This window comes from Spea bombifrons, chromosome 6 (genome assembly GCF_027358695.1).
Source record: "Spea bombifrons isolate aSpeBom1 chromosome 6, aSpeBom1.2.pri, whole genome shotgun sequence".
NCBI classification, from domain to species: Eukaryota; Metazoa; Chordata; class Amphibia; order Anura; family Pelobatidae; genus Spea; species Spea bombifrons.
The window spans coordinates 5,236,849-5,264,578 of record NC_071092.1 but is presented as its reverse complement, the minus strand read 5'-3'; the positions used below and the strand labels follow the sequence as shown (position 1 = coordinate 5,264,578).

The 27,730-nt window shown below is 45.9% G+C and overlaps 1 protein-coding gene across 3 annotated transcripts in view; it reads right to left on the bottom strand.

The window, feature by feature from the left end:
- SETD5 (SET domain containing 5) overlaps window positions 1-27,511 on the bottom strand; it is a 31,696-nt gene extending 4,185 nt beyond the window's left edge. Inside the window, exons 1-17 of one of the 3 annotated variants that reach the window (XM_053468912.1) lie at window positions 27,186-27,511; window positions 9,797-9,980; window positions 9,278-9,383; window positions 8,753-8,967; window positions 8,343-8,401; window positions 7,444-7,631; window positions 7,170-7,208; window positions 6,759-7,001; window positions 5,576-5,724; window positions 5,010-5,127; window positions 3,474-3,583; window positions 3,130-3,379; window positions 2,280-2,537; window positions 1,495-1,815; window positions 1,115-1,357; window positions 802-922; window positions 64-320 (exon numbers count right to left, since the gene is read on the bottom strand). In XM_053468912.1, the coding sequence (XP_053324887.1) occupies window positions 64-320; window positions 802-922; window positions 1,115-1,357; window positions 1,495-1,815; window positions 2,280-2,537; window positions 3,130-3,379; window positions 3,474-3,583; window positions 5,010-5,127; window positions 5,576-5,724; window positions 6,759-7,001; window positions 7,170-7,208; window positions 7,444-7,631; window positions 8,343-8,401; window positions 8,753-8,967; window positions 9,278-9,383; window positions 9,797-9,867 (2,748 nt within the window). In that variant the 5' untranslated portion in view covers window positions 9,868-9,980; window positions 27,186-27,511. The other 2 variants (XM_053468915.1, XM_053468914.1) reach the window with 2 other exon arrangements.
- Window positions 27,512-27,730: the final 219 nt, after the last annotated feature.

Genomic DNA, 27,730 nt, shown 5'->3' with positions numbered 1-27,730 from the left:
AAGGCACAATGCAGAACTACATGGCTCCCTGTTGTACATCAGCCAGCAATGAAGGACACTTACCTCAAACTGTAGCGGAGTATTGCAGCGGCTAGCAGCGAGGGAGGGGATCGGAGAAAACACGGGTCCATAACCGTAGCGCGATTCTTCTTCCCCGGGTAGAGAGGAGCTCGGGGTGGTTTGCAGCGGGCTCAGGGAGTCTGTGGTCAAAGAGTTGGGAAGTGGGGGCGGTGTGACGAACGACAGGGGGCTATTTAAATTGTTGGAGTTTTCCTCCAGGATATATTTCATCTTCCATTTTTTAAATGGGGCAGAAGCTCCTGTTAGGACGAGAAGAAAAAAGTATTACGGATGCGGTCCGATTACCACAGAGAATATAAAGGCTTGGCAAAACTTTTAAGACTCGTGACACTCACTGCCGGTGTATACCGAGCACACTACATGCCGGGTGTTCTTTACTCGGTAAGTACGTGAAACCAGCACATTTGCAGAGCCAACATTTAATTGAGCGCTCTCCTCTGAGACATTTAATTCTACCTTACAGCTAATAGGTACACAAATGTATATCCAATGTGGGCTATTAGTACAATAATATCATTTGGGAAACCTAGAGAAGATTGTAACTTCATCTCTATCTGTATTGGGGTGACATTGCTAGCGGTCAGGCTCTTATAGGAGAAACCCCTATTTTTATTATTTTTTTGCTTTGTAAGCCGTCACCATCTTTGCTACATGTTTCACTTAAATGTCTTGTCACTGAATCAATGGAGACATGCTCTCGGGGGGCCAGAAAATATTTACCTGTATCGCTGGTCAAAGAGCTACTACTGCCCTCATTACTTTGGTATAAAGGTTGTGTATTTTCTTGCGGGGAACTGGTAGACATCATCGCGCCCTCGTCCAACGCCTGCTTTATCCAGCGCTGCCAATTTAAAAAGACAAAAGGGTCAGAGCGTGCCATTTACATCAGCCGTGCGATACCTGCGCATTCATAAGGGCAGGTGAGGTGAAAACACTTATCCGTAGGCATATGTAGTGGCAACTTTTCATTACGATGCAACATGGAAGAGAATTTCCCAATTAAAAAGGGATAACTACTATAATAGGTGCCAACCTTTTTACAGGACCCATAAGTCCCGTCTGCCTTAGGAGGCCTCCGACGTCGATCTGGCATAAACGGTGACACGAAGCGTATGTAGTGTTTGGGGGCTGTGCAGATAGATGGGGAATGGGACAACCCTGGCAGCATGTTGAGAGTCGTCGCCAAGACGGTCGGGTCCGTGGTGATCCGCAAAGGTTGATCGATGGGACACTCCTGCTTCTCGACTTTGTCGTTCAACCATTCTGTAACCAGGTACTGAGAGAAGACGGGAACAGGTTAACATGAGCGTAATAGTGCTGTACAGCTTCACAAGAAGAATGGGAGGAAGCTGATAGATATCCTTTCCAACCGGATGAGTCAGAAGGTTTCAAATATAAGCCAAAAGCACTCACTTTTTTAGTCTTGTGATATTTAAGGCTGCCTCGATTTGTCTGGGTTACTGCTTGGGTTACAGCAGGAGCGTCTGAAACCTGTTGGGGTGCAGAAGTCCCTGTGCTCTCCGCGGCCCCAGATTCCGTTGCGATTTGGGTTGAACTGGCGGCTCCTTCCTCTGAAACCGGTTGGACCAACTCCACCTGCTGGGAGACCGCCTGCCTTTGTCTCCTTAACCTCTGCGCTGAAGCGCTCCGATATCGGGACATGCGGCTCTTGGGACGCGGCCTGGAGGATTTGGGAGGAACGGGCTTGGGGGCAGGTTTCTCCGCCACAGCTTCCTGCAAAGGGAATAATTTAACATTTAATAGTGGTTTTAAATGACGTGTTACAAGTTCCATTCCCTGTTCTCTTCCTACTTGTTATAAACAAGAGTTCACATTTAACATATATAAATGCTCACTAATGTATATCCATCCAGTAAACAACAAAACCCTCATTAAATTAGTCCCTTCTTCTCTTTGCTGGACTGTGAGAAATCTTCATACCATTAGAAGATGGTTAGCAAGTCATCCAAGAAAACTGGCAAGAGCTCCTCGAAGACGCTGCGTAAAGAATCGTTGTATAATGTTTTAAATGGTGTCTTAGTAAACAGACACACGTTAAAGTTCTTCAGAGATCAGGATATAGTCAATGACGGCTTACAAGAAGAAACGTGTATCTGGTCCAGAAAGCTTGCGGGTTTGGCTATCCTAACCCTAGCATTACCCGAGGCCCTGCCTGCCGGCACCTTGCATGTTCTCACCCCTGCCTGCGAAGACCTTCGCGTATTCACTCCCAGGCTAGAGTTCGCCGTAGGTTCGGCTAGCGGCGGACTTTCGGTTTCCGCTTCTGTGGCTTCAACCTGAGCCGCAGGTTCGCTGTCGGCCTTCGCTTCCTCGGCGACGGCAGGAGGCTCGGGTTCCGTTCCAGCAGGTTCCAATGGTTGGTCTTTGCGTTTTCTTCGCTTTTCGAGGTTGTCCAGAACATGCATGATGACTTCCACTTTCCCTTCATCCCGTGCCTGAAAAGAACCAGAATAAAAATGAAACTAGGGCAGACATCGCATAACCATGCCATGAAATACAGAAATACATCGACCACCAATGATGGAGAACAAAACAAGAAATAGAGCCCTTGCGAAAAAATACCATCAACGCAAGGTGTAGGGCTTGGGCATTTAACTAAAACCGCCATGGATCCTCAGCACCGTAAAGCCTCCTTTTGGAGAAAAACATTCTAATAGCTTAAATGTATTAAAGGGGGTATATATTGAGATAGCCTCTACCTGCTACCTCCAAACACTAAAGCTTTGTTTGACATTTAAATGTCATTACACAAGATGAAATATTCTGTAAATACCTCCTGTTATTAATCTGGTGAAGGACCTCTGCCCAGGGGAGAGCAATGATCCAATATTGGGCAATCTATGGACAGCATACGTGAAAGCTGTCTTTTAACGAGTTTAACACCACTCAAAATACCAGTGGAGAGGTCGTATTGGAAGGTATTCCACAAAAACAACCTCAAGATACTTTGGAAAGTTCTCAGAAACCTGTTGAGCAAACTATGAAGATCTACAATTAACTGACGGGCCCCGGCCACTGCGTTTTTACCTCTTGATCGCTGGTGACCATCTCGGTGGGAGGCACCTCTTGAGCGACCTCCGCATGATTGTTGGGGACCTCGTCCACCGCACAGCCCTGCTGCTCTAACTCCTTTCTCTTGGCTCTCCGACGCCGCGTCTCCGCTCCAGTGGACAGCACAGGAACAGCAGGGGGAGGCAAGTCGCTGGCGTTAGGACTCCGCTTCTGAACGGGACAGTTTCGATTCCCCTTGTGACACGCACAGTCCACTTTATAATTACTGCGATTGAAGAAAGGAAAACACATTACAAAGACTTTATAGGCTATGCAGAACCTCTAACGCGTTTAAAGAGGCGGATTCTGGTGTCGCTTACCAGTTACTGTAATCGTAGTCAAAAGGGATGGTGACCTCGGCGTCCTTTGCAATAGCAGCTACAGCATAAATACACAGATGGACCATCCCATCTGCAATCACGTGTCGAACCTTAAATGAAACAATATCACAGGTTAGCGATGTCAACAGGTTAAACCATGACATGTAAGAGAACATAACTGTGTGTTTGTCATCAGAGAGAGCAGTCATCTAACAAAAAGGACAAAACTGCCAAAACAAAAAGTATTATTTATGTTTCCAGGCATACACGCGTAGAGATACACTGGCGATATAATTCTCGCTAATAGATGCACTACCGCTCAAAAGTTTGAGCTGTTTTCATAGAAAACAACGACATTTCTGGCTAACATAATTACAAAAGGGTTTTCTAACCACCAATTAGCCTTTTAAACTTAAACTTGGATCAGCGAACACAACGTGCCATTGGAACACAGGAGTGATGGGAGTGATAAAGGGCCATTGGAACACAGGAGTGATGGGAGTGATAAAGGGCCATTGGAACCCAGGAGTGATGGGAGTGATAAAGGGCCATTGGAACACAGGAGTGATGGGAGTGATAAAGGGCCATTGGGACACAGGAGTGATGGGAGTGATAAAATGGCCTCTGTCTGCCTATGAAGATATTCCATTTATATCCAGCTAAAATAGTCATTTACAACATTAACCCTGTCTGCGCTGGAGTTCTGATCCATTTCATATTACTTTAATGGACAAAATTTGCTTTTCATTCAAAAACAAGTACATTTCTAAGTGAAAACATTGAGTTTTGTTTATTTGGCCTGAAGATATCGGATGGACAGACTAACTTCATTGCTACAGCCCTCTGCTTTACTCATTGAGATACGTTTGCTCATTGCTGTACATGCGGAAAGGAAAGCCCCGTGTTCGCTGCCAATTACAACAGAACGAGGACGGTCTAGGCATTAACAGTCCATTATTAATGAGAAAAGCACAACGTTACCAAAAACAAAGTGACAGATGACATCACTGATCGTGTTACTGTGCTGAAGAACGATATACCTAAATAATAATTTTGCTGGGGTAAAAACGACTTAACATTGCTAAACCTAATCATGATCAGCGACTACCTTAGAGTCTGAATATTAAAGTGTCCTTACTGCGGAGGGATCTGCAGGGTAGTTAATAAAAGGAGAAGTTCCAAATAAAATATAAGACCTTAAACTGTTTACTATTACTTTGTTCAATAAAGGTGTGATAATCTGATCCAGCGAGAAAATACTTTTGTAACTGTTCTTTTTATCAGATGTGAGGAGCCGCCATTAGGAAATCTGGCGCACGCACACCAATATAAAACACATAAGCAGCTCTAGGTAAGCGCATCAGAATTTCAATGGTCTGACGCAGCTTCACTCTCTTTGAGACATGGCAAAAAAGACATTTTTGTTGGAACTTTGCCTTTAAGACAGCGTTGCTAATGTGCAACGGCTCCCACCTACAGTCGATGCAAACGGTTAAGCTTGCAGCAGAAATAGACGTGACCGGGGTCCGGGTTTACCTCTGCATTGGGTGTACATGAACGCCTTATAAACCGAGCATCATTGCCAAAGGTTCGTGCATCCACACACATTTCTAAACCGTTGAATTTGGAGTAGAACAGCACAAAGGGGTAAGGTCTGAGGGAATACAAGATTACAAATTAATTTTCTATGCTCCGATGCCAGTTATCCTAGAAGTTAAAGGTTATTCTCTCACGAAACATGTCTGCCTTGTACCTTTGACTGCATGGTAATTATTATTTAATGATTTATATGGCACCATCATATGTGCAGCGCTGTACAACGAGATGCTATCAGAATGAGTTATCCCCACTATCAGTCTCATATGCTTACAGTGTAAAGAAAAAGGACACTTAAGAAGTAAATATTTAGGTTACAGGTGAAAATTACAAATGTCTCCATATATTTAGAGAATCTGCTAAAGGGATTTTATCAGGTTAAAATGAATATACTAGTCAGCCCTTTAGATGATGTCACAGGGACAGCCTTACTATTCAGGGTGAAATCCTTTAAAATACCCCTTTTATGTACCCGTTAGCGCCGGCAGCATTCGGCGTAAACTTACTTTTTGAAGAAGTGACCGTTGACTTCGAACTGCTGCCGTAACATGACTTTGCCGCGATACTCTATTACTAGGGTATTCGGAGCCAGGTCCCTCGACGCCCGGAGAATTTTGCGGTGTTTCTGCACACGGGTAACCCTTCCCAGCTGCAACTGCAACAACAAAAAAAAAAATTATGTTGCATGCGGTCACACAGAACATGCTTTCAACCCTACGGACAAAGCGGGCCCGAGGAGGAACTCCGTTTATTCCTCGTAACGGAACGCGGGGTCTGCGGGTCGGTGGAGGCCACGAGGCACGCATTAGAATGGAGGGCAGCGTTCAGCGCGTCAGCAGGGAAGCTTTAAGACTCAGAAATACACACAAAATAACCTACGTACGCTGGAGGGAGACTTTCACACAACACAAACTGGGTGTTTTAGGAAGACAACAGAAGGTAGGGGGGAGACTGTCCTCGGGAACAAACACTCAAATAGGTCCACAGAGCTACGACGATTCACTGCAAAACATCCTCTTTTCTTCCCCTTCTAAACAGAATTACACGACATCTCACTACAATCAAAAATGAAATCAAATCCTATCTACGCTATCCTAATATGTCTCTTTCCAAAACACAGGACAGGTATATTTGGCTTTTTAAAGGTAGTAACAGTATATTTCCTTACTAGCAGCCAGAACTGTTTTGCGCTCACACCATATAACGGAGATTATATGCTATTCTCTTAACTACTTTATTTTCCTTTGACTCAGCTCAGATGGTGCAGCTGGAGGCTTTATTGGGTCTGCATATAGGAGACTGTTTTATGGGACATTTGAAATTGCTTGTTCTGTTTTTCAGCTGGTTAGGGGAAGTAGTTTTCTGTTGCGTCCTTCACTTCCTGGTTATTTTCTGATCATGAGCCTGTATCAAGACACAGCAGAAAGTGAAAGGTGCCACCCCTGGCCTGGAGAAGACTAGTACATGCCATCCAATATATCTGCCACAACATGGAAATCTTAGAAACGATCTGTGCGCCCTAACGCTCTCTCAAACAGAAAACACATGCTGCTCCCTATAGCATTCACTAAGATGCCAACCAATCTGCCCTTTTTATACAAAGGTCCAGCCTGCCCTGCGCTCTCTAAAACACCAACACAGGTTAAGACATTTGAATACGTCGAATAGAATAGATAAAACATGAAATACCTGCATCTGGGAGCCAACCACCGTATTGTTACAGGCCAGTTCGGTCTTTTTAATGGTCACCGGAGCGGCAGCTTTACCAATCAGCTCCTTGCTGGAGCGGACGTGCCGTTCCAGCAGGTTCTGCATGTCTGCGCTGTACTGGTTTGTAAAAGCTTCTTCGTACTGGTCGGTCCAAAGCCGTATGCGATTCTCCCAGCCCTCGGTGGTATTTTCATCTAGCGTTTGTGCATCTGAAGGAGAGTTCTGTAATGACCAATAATAACGAATCAACTTCTCTTCTCAATAGGCAGAAATAAAAAATACTACTCTGCGCGTTAAGTTCGGCCGCTTTTTGAAGCAGCTGTATTCGTAGAGTAGTTAACTTAGTAATTTCCATCCACCCAAAGAGTTAAAAAGGGGCCTCCGTCTCACCTTCATCCGCAAGGATTTGCGAGAGCCTTCCCGAAAAGCCTGGGGAAAAAAACCCAAAGGGAAGTCAAGCCTAGGGATGCACTGAGCCCTCGAGAGGCTTATAACAGACAGCTACCTCCATCCAATCTTAAAAATTACATTTTTAAAATAAAAATCTAATTTAATGTTTTCAGGACGAAGAAACAAGACACTGAATGGCTGTTACTTTCTTTCTTCTAGAAATATGATGACGCTTCCTGGTCACCAGCCCTCCAGAACAGAACTCATCCAATACCTTTATTTTCTTGGCCTTCGGGGCATTACGGGCCTTTTCTGTGTTCTTCTTCCTCTTTTTTGGCTTATTTGCCTGGACTCTGTTGACCGTGAGCGTGATGCTGGTCGGCGTGTGCTGTGTGGCGGTGTAGAGCACCGTGGATGGAGACAGTTCTTCGTCCCAGCTCTCGGTGGCGCTGCTCTCCCCTCCTACAGCGACGACACAATGTGATCTATGACCTCAAATCTCAAATCAAACTGGTGATTCTTAAAAATACGCTTTACTAGGGGTAATTCTCGCTCGCAAGGATCCAGAAACACAAGTTTACGCAAACAGCATGTACACGTAGAAAAGCAAGAATCGTGTGTTTTTTAAATTCACCAATTAACCCCTTCACGGCAAAGCCTGTACATGTACGGGCTCACAATGCACTGTCCTTAATGGGATTAAGGACAACCTGTTGTCCTTAAGGGGTTAAACACAAATGGTTATGATTCACCTGACACTTCTCTACATCATTTAAATCAACTATGTGTAATTAATGGATTTACTATGCGTTAAGGCCCCATACTTATGGCAATGAGTAATTTACCTATAACATACACTGTGTTTTGCAATTAAGCTCCTTCCCTGTTTCACGGGCAAAAGTGCCAATGGCACGGAAATGTTGCCATAGGGGTCATAGTTGATCCCTGCCATTAGAGGCCTTCTTATTTCTCCCCATTGACTGTACACATGCACATGCATACTAACCAGGGTTTCTCAGTGAAACGTTGCTCAGACTGCAGGGAAACAGGGACAGTAATAGATAAAAACAGAAGTGTACCAAAGTAAAAGTTTTTTGTTGCCAATCATCCTTTATATGTTAAAATAAATAAATAAATTACACTCTCTCTAAACACGTGAGCCGCGATGCTTACCAGAGACATTGTCTTGCTTCCTGCGATTAATCTGGATCACCTTTCCTCGGTTCACACCCCTGGAAAGTGAAAATATTGTAAGAAACGGGCCGGTATTATAAGAATGTGTCCCATAGCCCAGTGTATATCATGGCCGTTACCGTCTTCTCTGGGGATCAAAAGGTTCTTTACATTGATCATTGAATAACATGGGCTAAGACTTTCTAAACATCTCTTTTCAAGAATGGGAAGTATGTCCTTTAACAATGGTTGGTATGAGCAAGATGCGTGGATAAAAAGAAATCTAAGGCACTATAGGAACCCACCTGTACTATTTTGAGAAAAATGCTAAATTCTGCGTTACAGGTAGTTCCAATAGACTTGGAAAATTAAAGAAAAGGGGGGAAATAAGATCTACTAGTAAGACTCACCTGCACTTCTCACACTTGATAAACCCGTCCGGTGAAAGGTTGCACTGGCACCAATTAGGAATGCCTTCAACCTCGGAGGAGCTGTCACTGTCGCCAGTATTCTCTTCCTCGTCCGGCGAGAGAATGCCGTTAGGTGGTGCAGCTCGAGGGATGATGGCCTGGACAGGTGGGGATGCAGGAGGTGTAGGTGGCGGAGGAGCTCCGTAATTGTGGTCCTGTAAGGGGAGGGATTTCACACATGCTGTATAAAACGCTTCTCTGGGGTCTCTCTTGCTCATCTCAGAAACAGGCAAAATTGTATTTTTTTTTTTATAATTTAAAAAAAAATCCCAAATCACTTACTGCGAAAGCAGGAAAAATACTTTGTTTTTAAAAATTCACACCAAAACACAAATCAACCTAGACTGATGGAACGGCAGAATGACACATATTCCTCAAAACCTGTATTTATTATCCCACGCAATCGAAATACTCCTGCCGATGAAGCAGTTTAACCATTCGGGAGTCGCATCCTATCGCACTTACAGCGTAAGGCAGACCTCTGTAACTATGGCTCTGAGTGCCAGGGTAGCCGTGGGCTGCATAGATCGTCTTCCCACTGACAGCTGGGCTAGCTTCCACTGATTCGGGACTAAAGACAGAAGGAGAAGAAGAAAACATCAGAAGGGATACATTACATCGAGGGTAACAGCGTCATTAACATTCCCACCAATCAGGAAGCGCTGTGGGCTAAAATTTGTGATACAGAATAATAAAGTTTATTTGATTTGACAAATGTAAAAATAGAATTCGGATGAACAGTGCTTAATAGCCACTAGGTGGCGCCCTCAGAACAAGATAATAGGGATGGATCTGGGTAAAGCCTGACATTACAGAAGACCTAAATATAATGCGGGAATTAGCTTCCACGTTACACGTTACACGTTTTAAAGCAGTGCTCAATTATGTTGGAATCATGTGAAAATGTGTGTACCCAACCTCTCTCTCGCCCTCCAGATCCCGAGCCTGGCTAGTGTGGCTCTAAAAAGGTGGGCCTGCACTTACTCAGATCCGGCGGCCATGTCTGAGTAGGATGTATCTGGTGTGGTGACTCCCAGAGGGATTACAATGCTCATGACGTGCGGCACTGCGGTCGGAGAGAATCACGGGGTCGGAATCGCAGCAACTGACCGCACCGAGGGTGGGGAGCCGCAGAGCCTCGAGGGACACTTCACGGACATGAGGGAACCTGTTCGAGGTAAGAATAAAAGATCAGGGGGTTACCCGACGAGTAACAATCAGGCCGCAGAGCAATAAACGCAGTATTGGGCATTTGGTTAATAATACGACTGAATGATCAAACCCCAATTCTTTACTCAAGTAAAATCTTGCCTTGTTCATATTAAAACAGGAAGGCTTAATTGTCACGTGACACAAAAGCAACCACTCATAGGTTGTTTCCATAGATACTTTATGTATCGGATCGTCTTTGTCAGACTTTTTGACTGTATAGAGTGTACAGGACCTGTCGGCGCCATATAAACAATAATAATCATAATAAATCCCCAAATTTGACTTCCTTGTTGGATAGAACGTACGTTTCCGGTTAAGCGGCCGAGGCCCAGCACAGTATTAATACGCGACGCTATATACTGAATCAGAGCAAATCCTCAGCCTTGAATTACAGATTACACATGAACCGTGCCCCTATTTGATACGACGGGCTAAAGGGAACGGTAGGCTCTGCATGTAACAAGTAAAGGCTGCAGTCAATATACCGCCCACCTTCTACCCCCAGCAAATCAGGGCACCGAGGGGCGGGGCTTGGAAGGTAGAGTGTCACTCAAACTGGTAGCGCTACTGGGCATGTGCACAATTCTACACATGTGCAGAATGCGTTCTCGCCCGTGTCCTAAACACCAGAGAATTAAATTGGGACTGAGGTATTGGGGTCTCGAATCCCGCTGAGCTCTACTTCTGTCTCATAAAGCAGGACAGAGCTGGGTGGGACAGCTGGATAGACTGACAAAACCAGGACTACTTGTAAGTTATGTAAGGAATGAGACGGCCACCTTGTATTAAGAAAAAGAATGGGTGAAGCATTCAGGATTAGCAGGAAGCAGGTTGGGCTCGGATCGTAAATCTGCAGTCAAGTTTACCCACAGGAACTAAGTCATTATTGTTCTCCCAAGATGTTTTTCTTTGTGATAACCTCTGCCATGGTTAAGCAAGATGTGTAAAAACTCAACCTCATAAACATGTTGCAACCGCTCACACACCCTCGCCTCGCTGCCAGTGCGGTTCCTCAAAAAAGATATGATTCTCAATAACGTACTTGGAACAAGTAGCCCAGAAACAAGCCACCTTTATACGTTGGCGAGCAGGTGAAGTCAGGGCCATGAGGGCCGGAGACGCAAAACGCTACAGAAACTCTTAAAAGCCAACTAGTTCTTAGTACAGAGCTGCGGACACGGATGAGAACCGCGGGGTCAATGCGAGAACACTAAGGCTGGAACTGTATTAGAGCTGAGAGATGAGGTCCCATTTGGAGAGAACCCCTCCAAAACACAGGAACGACGTTTCTACCCTTAAAAAGACAAAATAAGGCAAAATGGCACAAGGGCCAATGTAGTGGCTGCCATGTCTGAAGCAACCCACTGTTCCACCAGGCGTGGAACACCAAAAATCTCTTTTATAATAATGAATTATCGGTTTGCTGCCTGTTGGATGAGATCCTTTTTTTCGTTTAGGCTGCGTTTCAATGTTTGATAATGGCTGAAAGTCCAAAGGTTGTTTCGTTAAGGACTGCGTCCCCCGGGCGTCCGCGGCACACGAGCTCGGCAAAGCAAAAGGAACGAGAAGGTTCCCTGCGCGGCTCCCGGTTAATGAATAACCCAGACCAGACCCGCATGGGGTCTTCGGACCGATTCCGCGCAAAACAGAGGGAAAACACCCCGAAAACCAACAACGTCTGATCTGTATATCTGGTTACGGACTTCTGAAGCCTGACGGTGTCCGGGAACAGAGGGCAGCGCAATCTAATCTGTTTTCTCTACTTTCTTGAAGATAAAACATAAGGAACACCGACGCCAGTAGCCGAGTATAACAACGCTGTGTATAATAACGCTGAAATTAGTGTTTTAGGGAAGGAGGCATTTATCTAGCGGCCCCGGCCATACACGATAGCCCAGATTATTCCAAACCAAAAAGAGAAAGCCGAGGGGAATTTATTTGGCGGCAGAGAACAACCATTCGGCCCTCACTGTATTACCCTCTGCGACTTCTGCTGGAAGGCTATTCCACTTATCTACCACCCTCTCAGCAAAGTAAAACCATTTGCATTCCATCTAAACCCCTGAGCTTCTACTTTTAGACTCTGGCCTCTTTTTTCTAATTTTCCTCCTGAGATCCCTTCGTTTTTCCTGATCATTTTTATCGTAAAAATAAAATCTCAACAATCGCCCGGGAAGGTTCCCTTCATGAATGAAAGCATGCCGAACTTTCTGCCAACACTACCGCCAAACGGGAACGTCAAAAATAAAAGCATTAAAACGTGATCGCATTATAAGCGTGAACGCAACCCCCCCCAGCCCCCGCTCGCCCCGTACGACTCCAGGGCTTCTTCATTTTAAATGTGTTGCCCCCTTTGAATTTACACCAAACCCTCGCACTCGAGTCGCATCGATTCTCCCGTCTATCCTCGGCTGACGCTCTGCAGCGAGAGCTCCTCCTGACCTCCCCGCCACTCCGCGAATCGATAGCGAGATGTGCCGCGCTGCCGTCGGCCGGCGCTAATGGCAGACACACTGGGCCAGCTCCTTTATCACGTCCCCAGGAGGTGCTGTGATGTTATCAAGACACCTCGGTGGGGCTGGAGACGGTTATTGACCCTAAATCTTCCCACGGAGGATTCACTCCATCACTTCAGCTCCATTAGCCAGAACGTTTCTTTTAACCCCTACAAGGCAGCCGCGGCTTTAAGAAAAGGGTCACCTTTATACTGGCCGGTGCCTGGGAAGCTGCAGTAATCTTCTGGGGGTCAGAAAAGAAATGGTATACACGAAGGAGACGCAAAGATTTCGCTGACGCAACTCAACGAGATACTTTATTTTTTCAGTGCAAACCTGTCTAAAAAGGTATCAAGAAGTAGTCAAATCTCTCTTTTTGACCAAATAAGACCACGGAAAAGCACGCGACAATCTCTCGCCAGAGATAAGGGTTACCCTCTCCCCTGCACGTGGGATAATTATACAAAATTATACGATAATACATACATTATAACGACAGGGGAGGAAAAAGCGGGCAACGTTTAGCAATATTTTAGTGAGAGGCATAGAAATTAATGAGGCTGAACTGGGAAAATAATACGATTATTATTATATTTTACCCCATTAAAGGGCAGAAAGAGCTGCACTAGCCCAGCAGTAGGGGGTATTATCTGTAAATATAGGACCGGATGTTCCAGGCAAGGAGTGCATTGACTTTTAAACCAGTTCTATAAAAAGCAGCCGTTTGGATTTTGCCCTCTTGTGCTGCGGCCATTTCTGACGTACAAACAAATCTTTCAAGGATTTGTAACGGGAATCAAGTTCAACATATTCCCCAGGACCCTACGGGATCGAGGACGATCTGCCGTACCCCGGCAGACGCTCTCAGAGACGGAAGAGACAGACAGCGGCAAAAAATCAAACCTACAAGTGGACATCCGGCCTAGAAAGAGCTTCCGAGTTTGAAAGGACATCGAGGCACGAATAAGAAAATGTATAAATTCATGCCAGAGACAGATGGATATAATGTACCCGGCCGCCATCTTTGTGGGGGATAAGTAAAGTCAATGTAACATTTTAAGCAGAGGAAACGCAGATGTGAGCCGGGTCCTCTTTACAGAATGGGAAGGGACGCCTCGGTTGGTCGGTTCTAGTTTTGTCAGACCGTTTGAATGTAGGGACTGTAAGAAGTGTTGCGGGAATGGTTGGCGTTAATAACAATAACAATAATAATAACAATAATAATAATAAATGTATTTATTCTCTGGGGAAGCAGCGGGGGGAGAAGTGTAAAGGCTGCCAGATGACGAACATCGTGAACCACACAGAACGGGGCATCTTCATTAAAACCAGGGGCCCCTCGTTCAAATCTGGGACACCATAATCTAGTGTGCAGTCCACATATCCACATATATTCTGAAAGTGGAAAAGATCTATGTAAAGGATCTCCAACGGGGTCCTTGGGAGTCACAAATAATCCTAGGGTCACAGCATGTGGAGATGTTTATTATAAACACCGGTGGCAGGGCTTGAGCTCATATCGTGGCACTATGGCGGCCCGGAAACCTTTTACAACATATGTCTCAGCTCCCGCGTGAATCTGCACCAGAAGTAACATTGAACCAACTTCCAAGCTGCAACGTCATGAAGCCTACGGGGAGTACGTGGCCTAGAAGTCCTTCTCTGTAGCCCCATATGAACTCTCTTTGGATCAGTAACATTATGGGTAGAATTTTAGATTAATGAGCAACATCAAGAACCTTCCAGCTGTAGAACCACAACACCCATTATGCTCAGCAATCCTCCTTAAAACGAGATCTGTCACTTCCCCTCAAATGGGTCTTTTATTTTTACAGATTAAAATAAGCAATACCCGCCTAACACATACACCATAAAAATGCTTACTTCCTGCGTTCCCCCATCAAGTTATTTCTGCCCTATTGTTGTAGGAAGACATCGTAAGTGTAGGGGGGGGAGGATGTCAGGATCAGACAATGCTAGCTCTGCCACAGGCTGCCAACAGAGGCATTAAAACTAAATATCCCCAAAACTAATGCAAAGATTGACAAGAAGCACAAACTTTAGAAGTATGGGGGGGGGTGCGTGGTGAAAGAACACATGCAGTCACCATAGCAACCAACAGAATGTTCTAGCTAATTACCCCATATCAACATTATTTCTTGCCACTGGAGCCCCATCAAAAGGGTTAATATAAAGAATCATTCCACCGGGGTGCTTGTGGTGCGTGTCATCTTAATAGGACTTTATAAAAAAACAAAATTAAGCAGATAGTGCCTAAAGAATATAGAAGCCCCCCCATTCCAGACACTCACTGGCCTTTGTCACGTTTACATGGAGTACCATATTCGCATATTCTGTTTCAACCGGTTACTCGAAAGATACCAGCATAGAAACCAGAGGATTCTAGACCATATGTGGATAAACATAAAGGAAATCTTAGGGGTCTCAAAAGAAAGAAAGACAGAGCATAGAGGAGAGAATGGTTAAGGGGAAGAGAAAAATGTGTGTTTGGACTGCGAGGAAGCAGATGGGGAGGAAAGAGCTGCTGAACAAAGGTGACACTTAGGATAAGCCAGGCGGGTGCGAGGAGCTGCGGGAAGAGGCAGGAAGAAGCGTGACGCTCCGAAGAGACACGGCCTTGTCTGCCTCGCTCTTTGTACAAAGCCCAGCGAGGAGTTGGCAGCTCTCCTCGGGATGATGCAATCGCAGCGTGGAGGCAGAGAGCGGACAGAAGAGCCGTATCAGTGACCGACGCATGCAGACTCCGGGGCTCCGCTGTCTCTCATCGCGCGGCCCGGGACGCTCTGCAATAAAATGCACTGCGGAGCTTCCTCGCAACAAGGAGATTAACCGGCCCCGAACAACTAAGCGGAGCGCTGCAGGTTCCGCTCGCCCCTTAATCCCAGTGGCATTTAATCTTTAGAGGAGGTCTACATCCGAAATCCACCATGGAAATAATATACTTGGATGACAGAGACAGTGGGGTTTATTCACTAAACCGTGACATTAAGTGGAAATTATGCCGACTCTGGCATTAATGAAGGGGTATGAAATATTTAAACTTATAGCAACTAAAACACAAGTCACAGTTTAGTGAATAAGCCCCATTGAATCGTCAGTAACCAATTGGGCAGAAATATGAAATTACAACTAAGAAATATTTCAGAAACAGAGAAATTGACAGCAGATAAGAACCAGTTGGCCCATTTAGAATATTATTTCTGCTGTAAAGACTCGTATATACGATTCCCTCACTGTATTAGCCTCTACCTCTTCTGTTGAGAGGCTGTTCCACTTATCTACCACCCTCTCGGTAACTTGAATATATATTTTTTAAACATAATGTAAAAGAGGCTGCAACATTTAAATGCAGAGAGGAGGAAGAAGAGTAACATTGTTTCAGGAGGAAGGGGCAGCGGTTTGATGGCGGACATCCTCATAATAACAAGGAACTGGTCGCTTCTTCTCTGATAGAGGAGCCGTCTATGGTTTCAGGGCCAAGGCTTTTAGATTGTGGGCCGCTGTCAGGTTCTGGTATCAGCCGTCCTCGTTGCGCCCGAAGCATCTTATTGCTTCAATACCGCAGCCTGCTCTGCTGCTTTCAGTTCAAATCACGTACAGAGACATCATGGATACCCGCGCAGGTGATCTCTCCAGTGACCTCAATCTATTAAATCCCCTCCACCCCGCAGGACCAAGACGCAGCCATGTATTAATAAATACCTGCACAATATTGCTCTAATAGTGCCTTCTAACTTAGAAAGGTGTTAATACCGCCTGGGCCTTGAAGAAATTTGAAAATATTTGGAGAAAAAAAAAAAAAACAACGAAGAGCCAAGAATGAGAAAAAAATAAATTTGTTTGCGTGTATGTGGCTATATTATAATGGCGAGTTCTGTACATTTGTCAAGGTGTCACTTTTATGTAAAATAAGGAGCCTGATGAATACGTAGGATAAAAATGAGGTAAGAGATGGAAGAAGGCTGCCCTGTGCCCGAGTCACGTACATCAGCGGCGACGGACAACCTGCAGTAGGCAAAAGGACTCTGTAAAACCTGCACACGTTCTCTTAAAGGGCCAACGTACCGATAAGACAGGGCAGATATAACGATATATAAGATATGATCGTTAGACCATGTGGGTAGATCTTTAGGTATCGAGACAAGTTTTTTCCCCCCATAGAAGCCAGTAAGGGATCGAGTGTATATTAACAACAATTTAATCACCTGTAGTAAAATTCTACCGGACCCTAAGGATCTGTCACTCTATAGCAAACGAGATGCCCTTAATATATATATATATATATACACACACACACACTATGTGGCTTGCAATAGCTTAGGAGCTTAATTTCCAACTACAAGCTTTAAAGACAGACTAGAAGTAACCTCGGAACGCGTTACCGATGCATTACGGACTAACAAAATACATTCTTTCTTCTAAGCATGTGACATTTCCTAGTCACAATTACAAGTCTCATCAGAGAGATCAGCATTAAATATATTAAAGGAGTCTGTAGGCTGGTACATCGGGTGTTAATATCTACAATGACTTGGAATAAGGGCAGCAGAGAAACATTAGCACCCAGAAGGCGTGGGGGAGGCTGGGTTCGCTCTATATGCTGATGTTATATCTCCTATACTTATGTTTTGCACCTCTGTAAAAGCCAATTTTTGGCCATCAAATTCTACAAAGGCTGAGGAATCCCGCTTTAAAACGCGAAATAAAAGCAAAATCGTCACTTTACATTTAGGAATCGTTATAATCATCCACCATTCTGGAGACACCCCTTTATACCAAGATATAAAAAGTAGCTAACATTTTATTATCAATAGAGTATTTTCCAGCAATTCAGGGGTCATCACCAAAATAGATTCCAAATCGCAGTAGAGACCAGGGAGGAGAGATTATCTATATTTGCAATCACTGCAAAAAAAAATGCAAGGAGAAGACATTGCCAAGATGTGATCCCGGTTACCATGGAGACAGGACACTGAATGCAGTGCTCATCGGGGTTACTGAAATATATATTATAGACGTATGCACACACACCTTCACTGTCACTGCCATACATAACAGCCCATCCTCCCCACACGTACAGCCAGCCCTGCACCGCAAGGATAAGGCATTCCCATCACCCATCTTATCTGCGACATACATGACCTCCATAAAAACGCAGGGAGAATAATGGTTGTGGATGTTAGGAGGAGGTCCCTGATCATCTCCGCAGAAAGATGGCTACTTCAACCCGTTTGCCCAACAGTTCTGCACCACGTACTGTACGGTCAATTAATGGCGGTGGGGGGGGGGTAAGACCTTTTACCACACAGACAGCAGCTACTATAGGAGAGAGTCTGGGTCTTCGTAATAAAGAACCGGCTTTAGGAATATTTAGGGATAGACTTTCTGCTTCATCTATGAAATAGCAGCCAGAAGACAAGCCTATCAATCTGGGACTGAGCATCCGCTCGCTGGGTATCCAGGGCTGGAAAACCCTGCACTAAGTGCTGCAATATCTTTTTTTTTTAACCCACACAAACCAAAAGGAACGTGACAGTCCGTGAGACCGGCTGGGAAGAATAATAACGGGGAAGCAGGGGCGGCGCGCGTCTTGCCAGATGGTAGACGGACACTCAAAGAGCTTTAGCCGTGGTGAATGCGGCCTCCTGGACATTCAGTGGCCGGGGAACAGCATCTACGGCTCGCAAGCCACACAAAACCAAGGCGGATTTTCTCTTCCCAGATACACACGTGATACCGGGCAAGCGCCTTCACAAAGCACTGGCCTTCAATCTTAACAGAAGCTTCCATGGGCAGGAAATGCTGCCCCCAAAAAACAGGGGACCTTCTCTTCCAGAACAACAAGAACAAGGTTTCTAACAGAATAACTCGGAAACGTGCGCAGCCGGTGGGCTGGAGAATGGCCTCCAACTGCATTTCAGATGGGAGACACTCAAAGGACCTCTGCGGTGAAACTAAACTATGTGGAACCAACAGGAAGTCCAGACGGGAATGAAACAGGAAGTAATGAGAACAGACGGCATGTTGGGAAAACTCCCTCTACATCCCGTGAAACGAGCTGCAGTTTGCTGGGTTGGCATCACGATCGATGCACTTGTGTTAGACGTCCCGTTTAGGTGTTCGGATTTTAAAGGGGAAATGTGTTTCTTTTACTGCGCCGTCCCGTTTGCTCGCTGTACAGACGGCTGCACTGGTTTGCTCAGGAAGCTAAAGCAAGTGATATCGAATAAAACGCGCTGCCAGAAAACAGGGGGAAATCTGATACCAGCAAGGTTAATGGCAAGTTTCCCATCGTGCATTGACCTCAGTAGGCTCCACGGTGCTAAAGGGAATATATCCAGATCGGCCCCAGCGATTACCCTCACTGGATTACTCCCTACCACTTCTGCTGAGAGGGTATTCCACTTATCTACCACCCTCCCTTCTTGTCCACTAGCTAGCAGGCAGGTATCTGCAGAGTCAATTGGTTTGGGGAACAATGGCATCAAAAGGCACTATTTTCCATAACGGACGACACGTAAACCGGAAGAGGTTTTGGCAATAAAGACAGCTAATGAGACTGTGGAAGGATAATGCGGGAATATACATTGTTAGCTACGGGTGCAATAACACAACAGATGTGCGTCCTCTCGATACCATCCTGTAAATGTGAGCTACAAATAATTACTCAGAATACATAGTGCCTAAAATACAAATACGGAGAGAACGTCCTCAAACTAAATCTGAAAAACTTCAGGTGCAACCCCATCTCGCCCAAAAACAATTGCAACATATTTTTATACCAAGTATTAAGCAGTTTTGATACAGAAGACGCATGTTCTACATAACTTTGGAAATGATAGATGCTGAAAGGATAACGGGCGCTCCGTGCTGCACGGCATGAGCTTGTCAATCGTATAATCCCATGTACGGCGTTCATTAAGGTATCTCTGTATTATTCCTTTACATTGTCATGGTCTCCTTTACAGTGGGACAGAGAAATCTTAAAAGCAAAACCAAATCCATCATTAAAGGAGGTTTGTGCACAAAAATGAATGAAATATGCAGTAATTTCCTTTCCTAAAACCTGATCAAATCTACATGTTCTACATATATGTACAATGGTCCTATATGGTTATGCAGGACCCAGAAGGCTGTACACAATAAGCTTTGTATTCAAGTTATCAATATATATAAGACAGTAATAATAATAATAATAATAATAAAAATACTAATAATCTGAGGCAAAAATTAAAACATTTTAAGATTGTAAAATCAACCTAAAACTATTTATAATTGTTTGAGTTATGCTGTATTATCACATATGAAGATATTTTGTACCAGGGCCTGTCCTCTACCCCATCATCATCATCATCATCATCAGCCTTCATAGTCTGACCCAAAACATTCAGCGGCCTCACATCAGAACACGGATCTGATCAGCAGGTGGACACGCAGAGGAAGAACAGGCGCTGGTTTCAAGCGGCGGAATCTTTGGAAAAGCTGTAATAACAGAAAGCGAGTGGGTGTGAAGGCAGAGGGGAGCGTGTAAAGGTGTGCGTGTGCGTGTGTGTGTGTGTGCATGTGCGTGTGCGCGTGCGCGAGAGAGAGAGCAGAGAGAAACGAGGTCTGTTGGGGAAGCGCGTGGTGGGAGAGCAGGGGGGCCGTGCAGCCGCACTACAAAAACATTACTCAACGACGAGGAAAACAACCTGCAAGTACCAGCAGCCATTGGACGCTCGGGCAATGTATGTGTAAAGCCATCCACCCGCTTGCTCGTAAGAGCCGGGCCCTCTTCTCCTTCAGTACCAGTTTGTTAAATTGTTTTAAATTGTTCCACTGAATGCAACGGCGCTACAGAACCTGCCGGCGCTTTATAAATACATGCGATAGGTGGCCCTAAAGCTTTGCGTTATAACAGGTAACCCCGGCATCATCTCGTTGAGGGCCGCTGGCAGCAGATCAGCGTCGAGTGCCTCGATACATCGAATCCGCAGCCAACGTGTTTACTGGAATTATAGCTGGCGACGAGGGACTTCATTAGAGCAACGGAAATCCATTCATTCTCCCAAACAGGCGAGAATTCCCAGTTACCGGTGGCCGTGCCGTCCAACACAATACAGAACCAGTCACGTGCGTAGCAACACTCTTCAGACGTGTCACAGGTGGGACCCATTACGCCCTGAAGAGCAGCCGTTTGGGCTATTGCACGAGACACCAGGAGGTTCTGAACCCACGCCAGCTTTATTAATCCCTCTGCAAATACCCGAGAAGGGTGTTCACACAGGAGATTAGCTGGTGCATCGCTTATCATTACACCTTGATTCACAAATACACTGTCCTCTGACATTTAACAGCGCAGAAGGACAGCTTCTCGTGACACCCGTGTGTTGTAAACACCATCATGCCCTAGGCCTTAGACGTAAGACGTCCATCCCCACCTAAACTACCAAGAGCCCTGCAGAAAGAACCTCACGCCGTCCATCCTGAAGAGGCGCAAAAGGTTCATAAACCAGATGAACATGAATGGGAATTATAGAAATCCAAGGACACCAAACACTTCATATGAAGGTTAAAAACCAGAAGTCCTTGTAATTTGGGTAAAGATGAATCTATCACCATTCCACAAGGGCCACTTTACTGGCAACAGTGACCTCATCTAAATGATTCCTCATTAATCCTACAATTGAATGCCCCCCCAAACGCACATTTCACTCTCCTTACCCCTCCCTCTCTCGCCTTCCCTCTGCTTCTCCCCGTCTCCCTCCTTCCCTCTCTTTATATATTTATCGCATAGGTTTACAGATCAGCGTAAACATCAGAATGAAGAGCGTAAGCGAAGGGATCCCACCGACCTCCAAACCCAAAGCCAGTTTTTGTTAGACTATAAAGTGCATGACACTGAGCTGAGTCATCCGCAGAGAGCGACCGGCGGAGAATCGTACAATAGGAGGGAGCGGATGTTAAAAAGTAGTCAAATTAGGTCAATTCTAAACGGTTTCTGGTGACTGCTTGGGGGCCGCTGCAGTGGAGCCGATTTCCTTCAAAAGCACCAACAGAAACTTTAACCTCTCTTTCTTATAGAAAGCGAACGCAGTAATGGGCTGGGATGAGCTGCTGCCGGCCCTCTTATCTCCAGGGAAAGGAGTGAGAACACCTCCCTTCACCCGGCCTGCAGCTCTCCGAGGACCCAGCGCCGGTGATCTCATCAGACTGCTCTTGTTACGAAAGGGTGGGAGGGCCGGGGGAGCGAAATACACGCGAGACACAAGCAACGCATGGGGAGTCACGCAGGAGCAATGCTGGCCGGGCCGGGCGCAGCGTTACAATACGCAGGCCCAGACAGAGAGAAGCGTGAGAGAAAACTAGAGATGATGCAACAGGGAAGATGGAAGCCACAGGCAGCCAAATGCAAAAGCTAGAAACAGAACTGCTGAACTTAATTACCCCTCCTAATCACATTCCCTACACATGTAACCACGTTAAAGATTTCACATGACAAGCAACTTAAATGCCATGTGTGCATTCGGACAGCGCCGCAGATTATTCGGACAGCGCCGCAGATTATTCGGACAGCGCCGCAGATTATTCGGACAGCGCCGCAGATTATTCGGACAGCGCCGCAGATTATTCGGACAGCGCCGCAGATTATTCGGACAGTGCCCCAGAGAGCTTTGGCATTACTCTCCTCATATTACTGCCACGCCAATGACCGCTAGCCACAGTATTTGGCTCGATGAAGGGCGAGGTCTGTTGGGGTTGTGGTTCAACAGAAGCCGGGGAGTTAACCTATGGCCATCTTGGCTCTTGGGGTATATTCTCTTAAACACTCACCCCGAACACATCGATAAACCAGGAAAAAATAAAGCAACAAAAAAAAAAAATAAAGCCCCGTCCCCAGCCACAGTAAAAGCCACGAGCGCGGCGGCCTATCCCACACACACCCGTTTCATAAAACGAGCAGCGAAGTCCAGATAACCGGCCGGCATGAGCCAGCTTACCGGGGGGGGGGGGGGCAAGTGAAAAATTATCATGTCTGCCCACCAAACACGAAACCGGGGGGGGACAGTTATTCCCACCAAAAGCAGTTATATGCAAACATAGAATTAAATGGAAAATGATTCCCGGTATATAAAAGACAGGGCCTGAACTTCAATGCACTGCTGAGATTTCCATTAACCCAACGGGTGCCAGTGCCCTTCTATTACTTAGTTTAATGGCTAACCATGGAGACGATTTCAATCTAAAACAGGTTTGCCTCATAACTCAGGCTGCTCACCATAGAGACGCTGTTATTAAGGAGGAGGAGGGAGGCAGATGGCAAAAACAAACCAGCCATCTCCTAACTACAGCTCAGCCACCCCCTTCCTTCCCGGACCAGCAGCGCTAATGGACGCCGTGTCTCTCCCTGGAGACGGACAGCGCCACTCGAGATCCTCGCGTAGCAACAGCAGCTCCACGGCCGTGCGTTCAACCTCCTGCTCATCACCCACCAGAGCGACCCCCATCACTACACGCATCTCACACGGAGGAGAAACAAAGTGCACGATACGGGCTGCCCACCGCGCCTCTCCGATATCACCCTCTTCTTAGCACATCCTATGTTAACCCTATAAACACAAATCAATACCTTACATGGCCAAACATAAACGAGGCTATGATAAGTCACACGAGAAAAGAAGGGGTTAATAGGAAAAAAATATGATATATCGATAATCATCCCTCCAGACAGACACAAACAAACCCGTACATTGAAACACACAAATATATTTATAATGTATAACGAGTAAATAGAAAATAATATCTCTGTTATTAAAACATTCCCAGACTAAGCATGACTGGTTAACCCTGCAGTTGCCGTGCAGGACAAGGTACTAATATTTACAAAAGAAAAGTTTCAACAACAAAGTCCTTATATTTACTAATAATGAAAAACAAACGATTTTTTGCAAAGTGTAGCAGGGCCTGTAAATAATACACGAAAGAGAAGTGCGCCAATAATAATAATAATAACAATAAACTAATGGTGAGCAAAACCAGAAGCTGTCAAAAAAAATACACGGCTACCAACCCTCTCTTCAGTGCATAAGAGAAAAGAAAAAGGAATGGATTAGAATCGGTTGATAACAGAAACGCAGATAATCATCACCAGCGGGTCAAGCAAACATAAAAATAGCGTCACAAATATGAAGAGAACGGGGAACGGGGTAAATATATTACACAGCAAAAAGCCAATGCCATAATAGCTGGGAATTTGGATAAAAGGCAAAGCTATGAAGTCGTAAATGAAACGAGCAGAATGACGGCTCAGAACAAGTTTTGTGAACCTACCTACGCCCAGACATCTGAAATTTCCTGGAGAACACCAGTCTGGTGACATATAAACAAACTCCAGAGCCCAGGAGCTACCCGCGGCTACGCACGCCAACCACTGGCAGCCGCTCATCTGCTTTACACGGTCACCGTGGCCATAAAAACTTTGGTGGCGGCTCTTCGGTGACCTTGATGCCAAATCCTCCTCTCTTTTTTTTTTTTATATGTAGGAGCCGATATTACAAAGCAGCCTGCGTTGTGGGGAACTGTACGAAGCAAGCCTGGAGCATACAAAGGGTTAAGTGAAGATGGCTCACTTCCTCTTGCTAATTCACCAGCAATAAGAAACACCTGGAAAGAACCCACAATCTCCATACAATGTGCCACTGAGGTAGCCCCCATGAAAGGTTTTTTTTTGGGGGGGGTGGACATGCCTTGCATTGAAGGGGAGGGGCAGCCAAAGTCTGCCACAAATACGCAAGGATCCTAATTACTGGAAACACAGGAATCCACAAGGAAAATGCACTATTTTAGTAATCAGCTCTATGCTATGGAAAGGGCTATCTGTAAACGACCGCCCGGAGAGCTACATTCTATCATACACGCAACAACGTATCTCACTACTAGGATGCATACTCCCAGCAGAGGTGGTAGAGGCCAATACAGCGAGGGGATTTAAACATACATAGGATAGGCATATGACTGATTAAGGTTGGAGTCTTTAAAGCAGGAAAAAGGGAGCAGACTAGACGGGGGCCAATCTGCCAGAAGATCATATGTTTCTATATAGCAGAACACAAAGTAACCCCTCTCTCTCTCTCTCTCTCTAATAATAGATATACAATGTAACGTATCAGATTGTAGACCAAAGCATGTAAATCGAGGAGAGAGCAGAAAAGGGAGCATGAAAGGAATTCCAAAAGACTGGGCTTGAGAACCCCGAGTGGGGGAGGTGAGGAGGCGGATTATCCATGTGAAAATATTGACCAAACATTAGCAAGGAGGTTCTGCAGGTACAGGGAAAAAAGGTTTCCACGCATACTATACGGAAAAATATGTAGCTTTTATTGCAGAAAATATGGAAAAATATAGGCCATGGAAATCAAGAACAAGCTGAGCTCTAATCTGGCCATAATACCAGGAGAGTTTTCACCCCACTGTTATAATTATGCTGGGGCTGAAAGCGATATATCTCTCGGCTTTTATGTCCAACATGCAAACAGAATATGGAGTTGAACCTAAAAGCTTGAACTCCACCCTCTAGCTTTCTAAATATTACAATAGAAATGGAGGATAAATTAAGCCAGCAGATCCTTCCTCTTGGATCCCTGTGCTAAGGGGGGTGGGGAGCCTCCAGGTACAGACAGAGAAACATGGGAGGCATGGGGGGGGACCCAAATTTACTGCAGTAAAGCAGTACTTCGAATGAGCTCTAATGCCAAGAAGCTCCAAATGAAAAACATGCGCACGCACAAAAAAACTTCAAGAAATTCCCTCTCGGAGGACCTCGCTTTGAAGCAGCGTATATTTTGATGCAAATTTCATAGCCCACTCACAAATCAAGAGAAAGTACACTGCAACAAACACACACACATATAATATACATATATATATATATATATATATATATTACACATACATAAGATATATTGGCTAGAAAGGCACAGATCCCCATGGAATCTTAGGGAATGAGGTGCCTTCTAAGCAGACAGTAAAGAAGTGCCCCTCCCCCATTCAAACAGCTCTCTTCCCAAATCCATGGAACTCGATAATTAACTCACATTCACTATTATTTATAATAAAATCACTGAAATGTACTGCAACCGTGTGAACACAAAATGAACTTCCATCTCCGGCTTATCACAAACCCCCATATGCAGCAAATATACAGCAGCATCCCCCATAAGAGGATCCCATAATGTCAGAGAAGCCAGATAGATTCTTAACGCCACCAATTGTATGCAGCAGAAGCAAACCGGGATCTCCCCTGGGGTACAAGGTCACAAAACCCATTCGCCAACAGTCTCAAACAAGCATTACGGGTACATACGGTTTAGGTTTTGTAAAAACATGGGGAAAACCAAAGGCATATCAGGCAATGTGCAAAAGAAATCGTCATACCTGAAGGGCTTAGAGAATCCAGCAAAAGGCAACTCAGATCGACAGAGAATAGGAGCGCAAGAAGCCAGCAAAGGGCCACCAATATCCTGATACTTCAGCTAGGGGCCAGCACAAGGCAACAGCTAATCCAGTTAACTCACATGGCTATAGAGATCCAAACAGCCCACAGACTAGGAGAGCCAAAGCCAAGCAGAGGACAGCACAGAGATCCAAAGCAACCCAGAGGCTGGGGCAGTATAGAGATCTAAAGCACCCCAGAGGCTGGGGCAGTATAGAGATCCAAAGCACCCCAGAGGCTGGGGCAGTATAGAGATCCAAAGCACCCCAGAGGCTGGGGCAGTATAGAGATCTAAAGCACCCCAGAGGCTGGGGCAGTATAGAGATCTAAAGCACCCCAGAGGCTGGGGCAGTATAGAGATCTAAAGCACCCCAGAGGCTGGGGCAGTATAGAGATCTAAAGCACCCCAGAGGCTGGGGCAGTATAGAGATCTAAAGCTCCCAGGAGGCTGGGGCAGTATAGAGATCTAAAGCACCCCAGAGGCTGGGGCAGTATAGAGATCTAAAGCACCCCAGAGGCTGGGGCAGTATAGAGATCTAAAGCACCCCAGAGGCTGGGGCAGTATAGAGATCTAAAGCACCCCAGAGGCTGGGGCAGTACAGAGATCTAAAGCACCCCAGAGGCTGGGGCAGTATAGAGATCTAAAGCACCCCAGAGGCTGGGGCAGTACAGAGATCTAAAGCACCCCAGAGGCTGGGGCAGTATAGAGATCTAAAGCACCCCAGAGGCTGGGGCAGTACAGAGATCTAAAGCACCCCAGAGGCTGGGGCAGTATAGAGATCTAAAGCACCCCAGAGGCTGAAGTCATAGCCCAGCTCAAGGTAACTCACAAGACCTGTTAAACAAGAGCCCATCACAGGGCAAGAGAGATTAAATGCCCCAGAACCTAGGAAGGCCTGATACCAGCACAGGGCAAAAGAGATCCAGAGACTGGGGCAACCAGAGCCCAACACAAGAGGTGGGAAGGTGATGTGGACGGAATAAACTAGAAAAAAAACAATAACAAACCGTGTAACACACATCCTCAGCAAGCTCTTGACACGTACATAGCCAACCAGGGCAAGAGAGTCCGGGGGAAGCTGCCACTTATGGTCTCCAGGTAATCACTGGGAATTTTGCTTAAAATGTAGTAGAAGCCGTTAAATTCACCAGACACCGCGTGCCCAGCACTTACCCGTGCCCACGGCAGTGTGTCTGCCACAGTCCAGCACTGGTTACACACTCCAAATCCGCCCAGAGTCCAAAAACCCGCTAGGCCTCGGGAGAAGCCACGGTGTTTCCTGAATACCTTAGCCCGGGAGCCAGCAGAGCTCCAGCGGGCCAGCGTTCCTCGGCGGCCAGGCTTTAGTATCTCCGTCAGGTGTAAGGGCGTAAGAGCAGCAAGCCAGCGGAAAGGCCCCCACGGTAGTATTTTTCTTTCTCCCGGTTGCTTGCTTTTGGGATCCCACAAGTCTTCTCCCACCCCCCCCAATCCGCATCGACAGTCGCTCCACACACACAGTGCCTCCCCTCCCCCCTCAGACTCTTTCCCTCCACGGGCGGAAACTCGACTGACCACACGGGGATCCCCGGCTCCGGCGGCAGGGGCGTCGGGGATTGAGGGAGGGGCCTCAAACACCGCCCACATTGCTGATCAACGGTTGGCTAGCTCGCAGCTACCTTAACGCCTACTGGGCGGTAAAGGCTGTCAGTCAAAGCAGGGTGGCCACGAGACGCAGT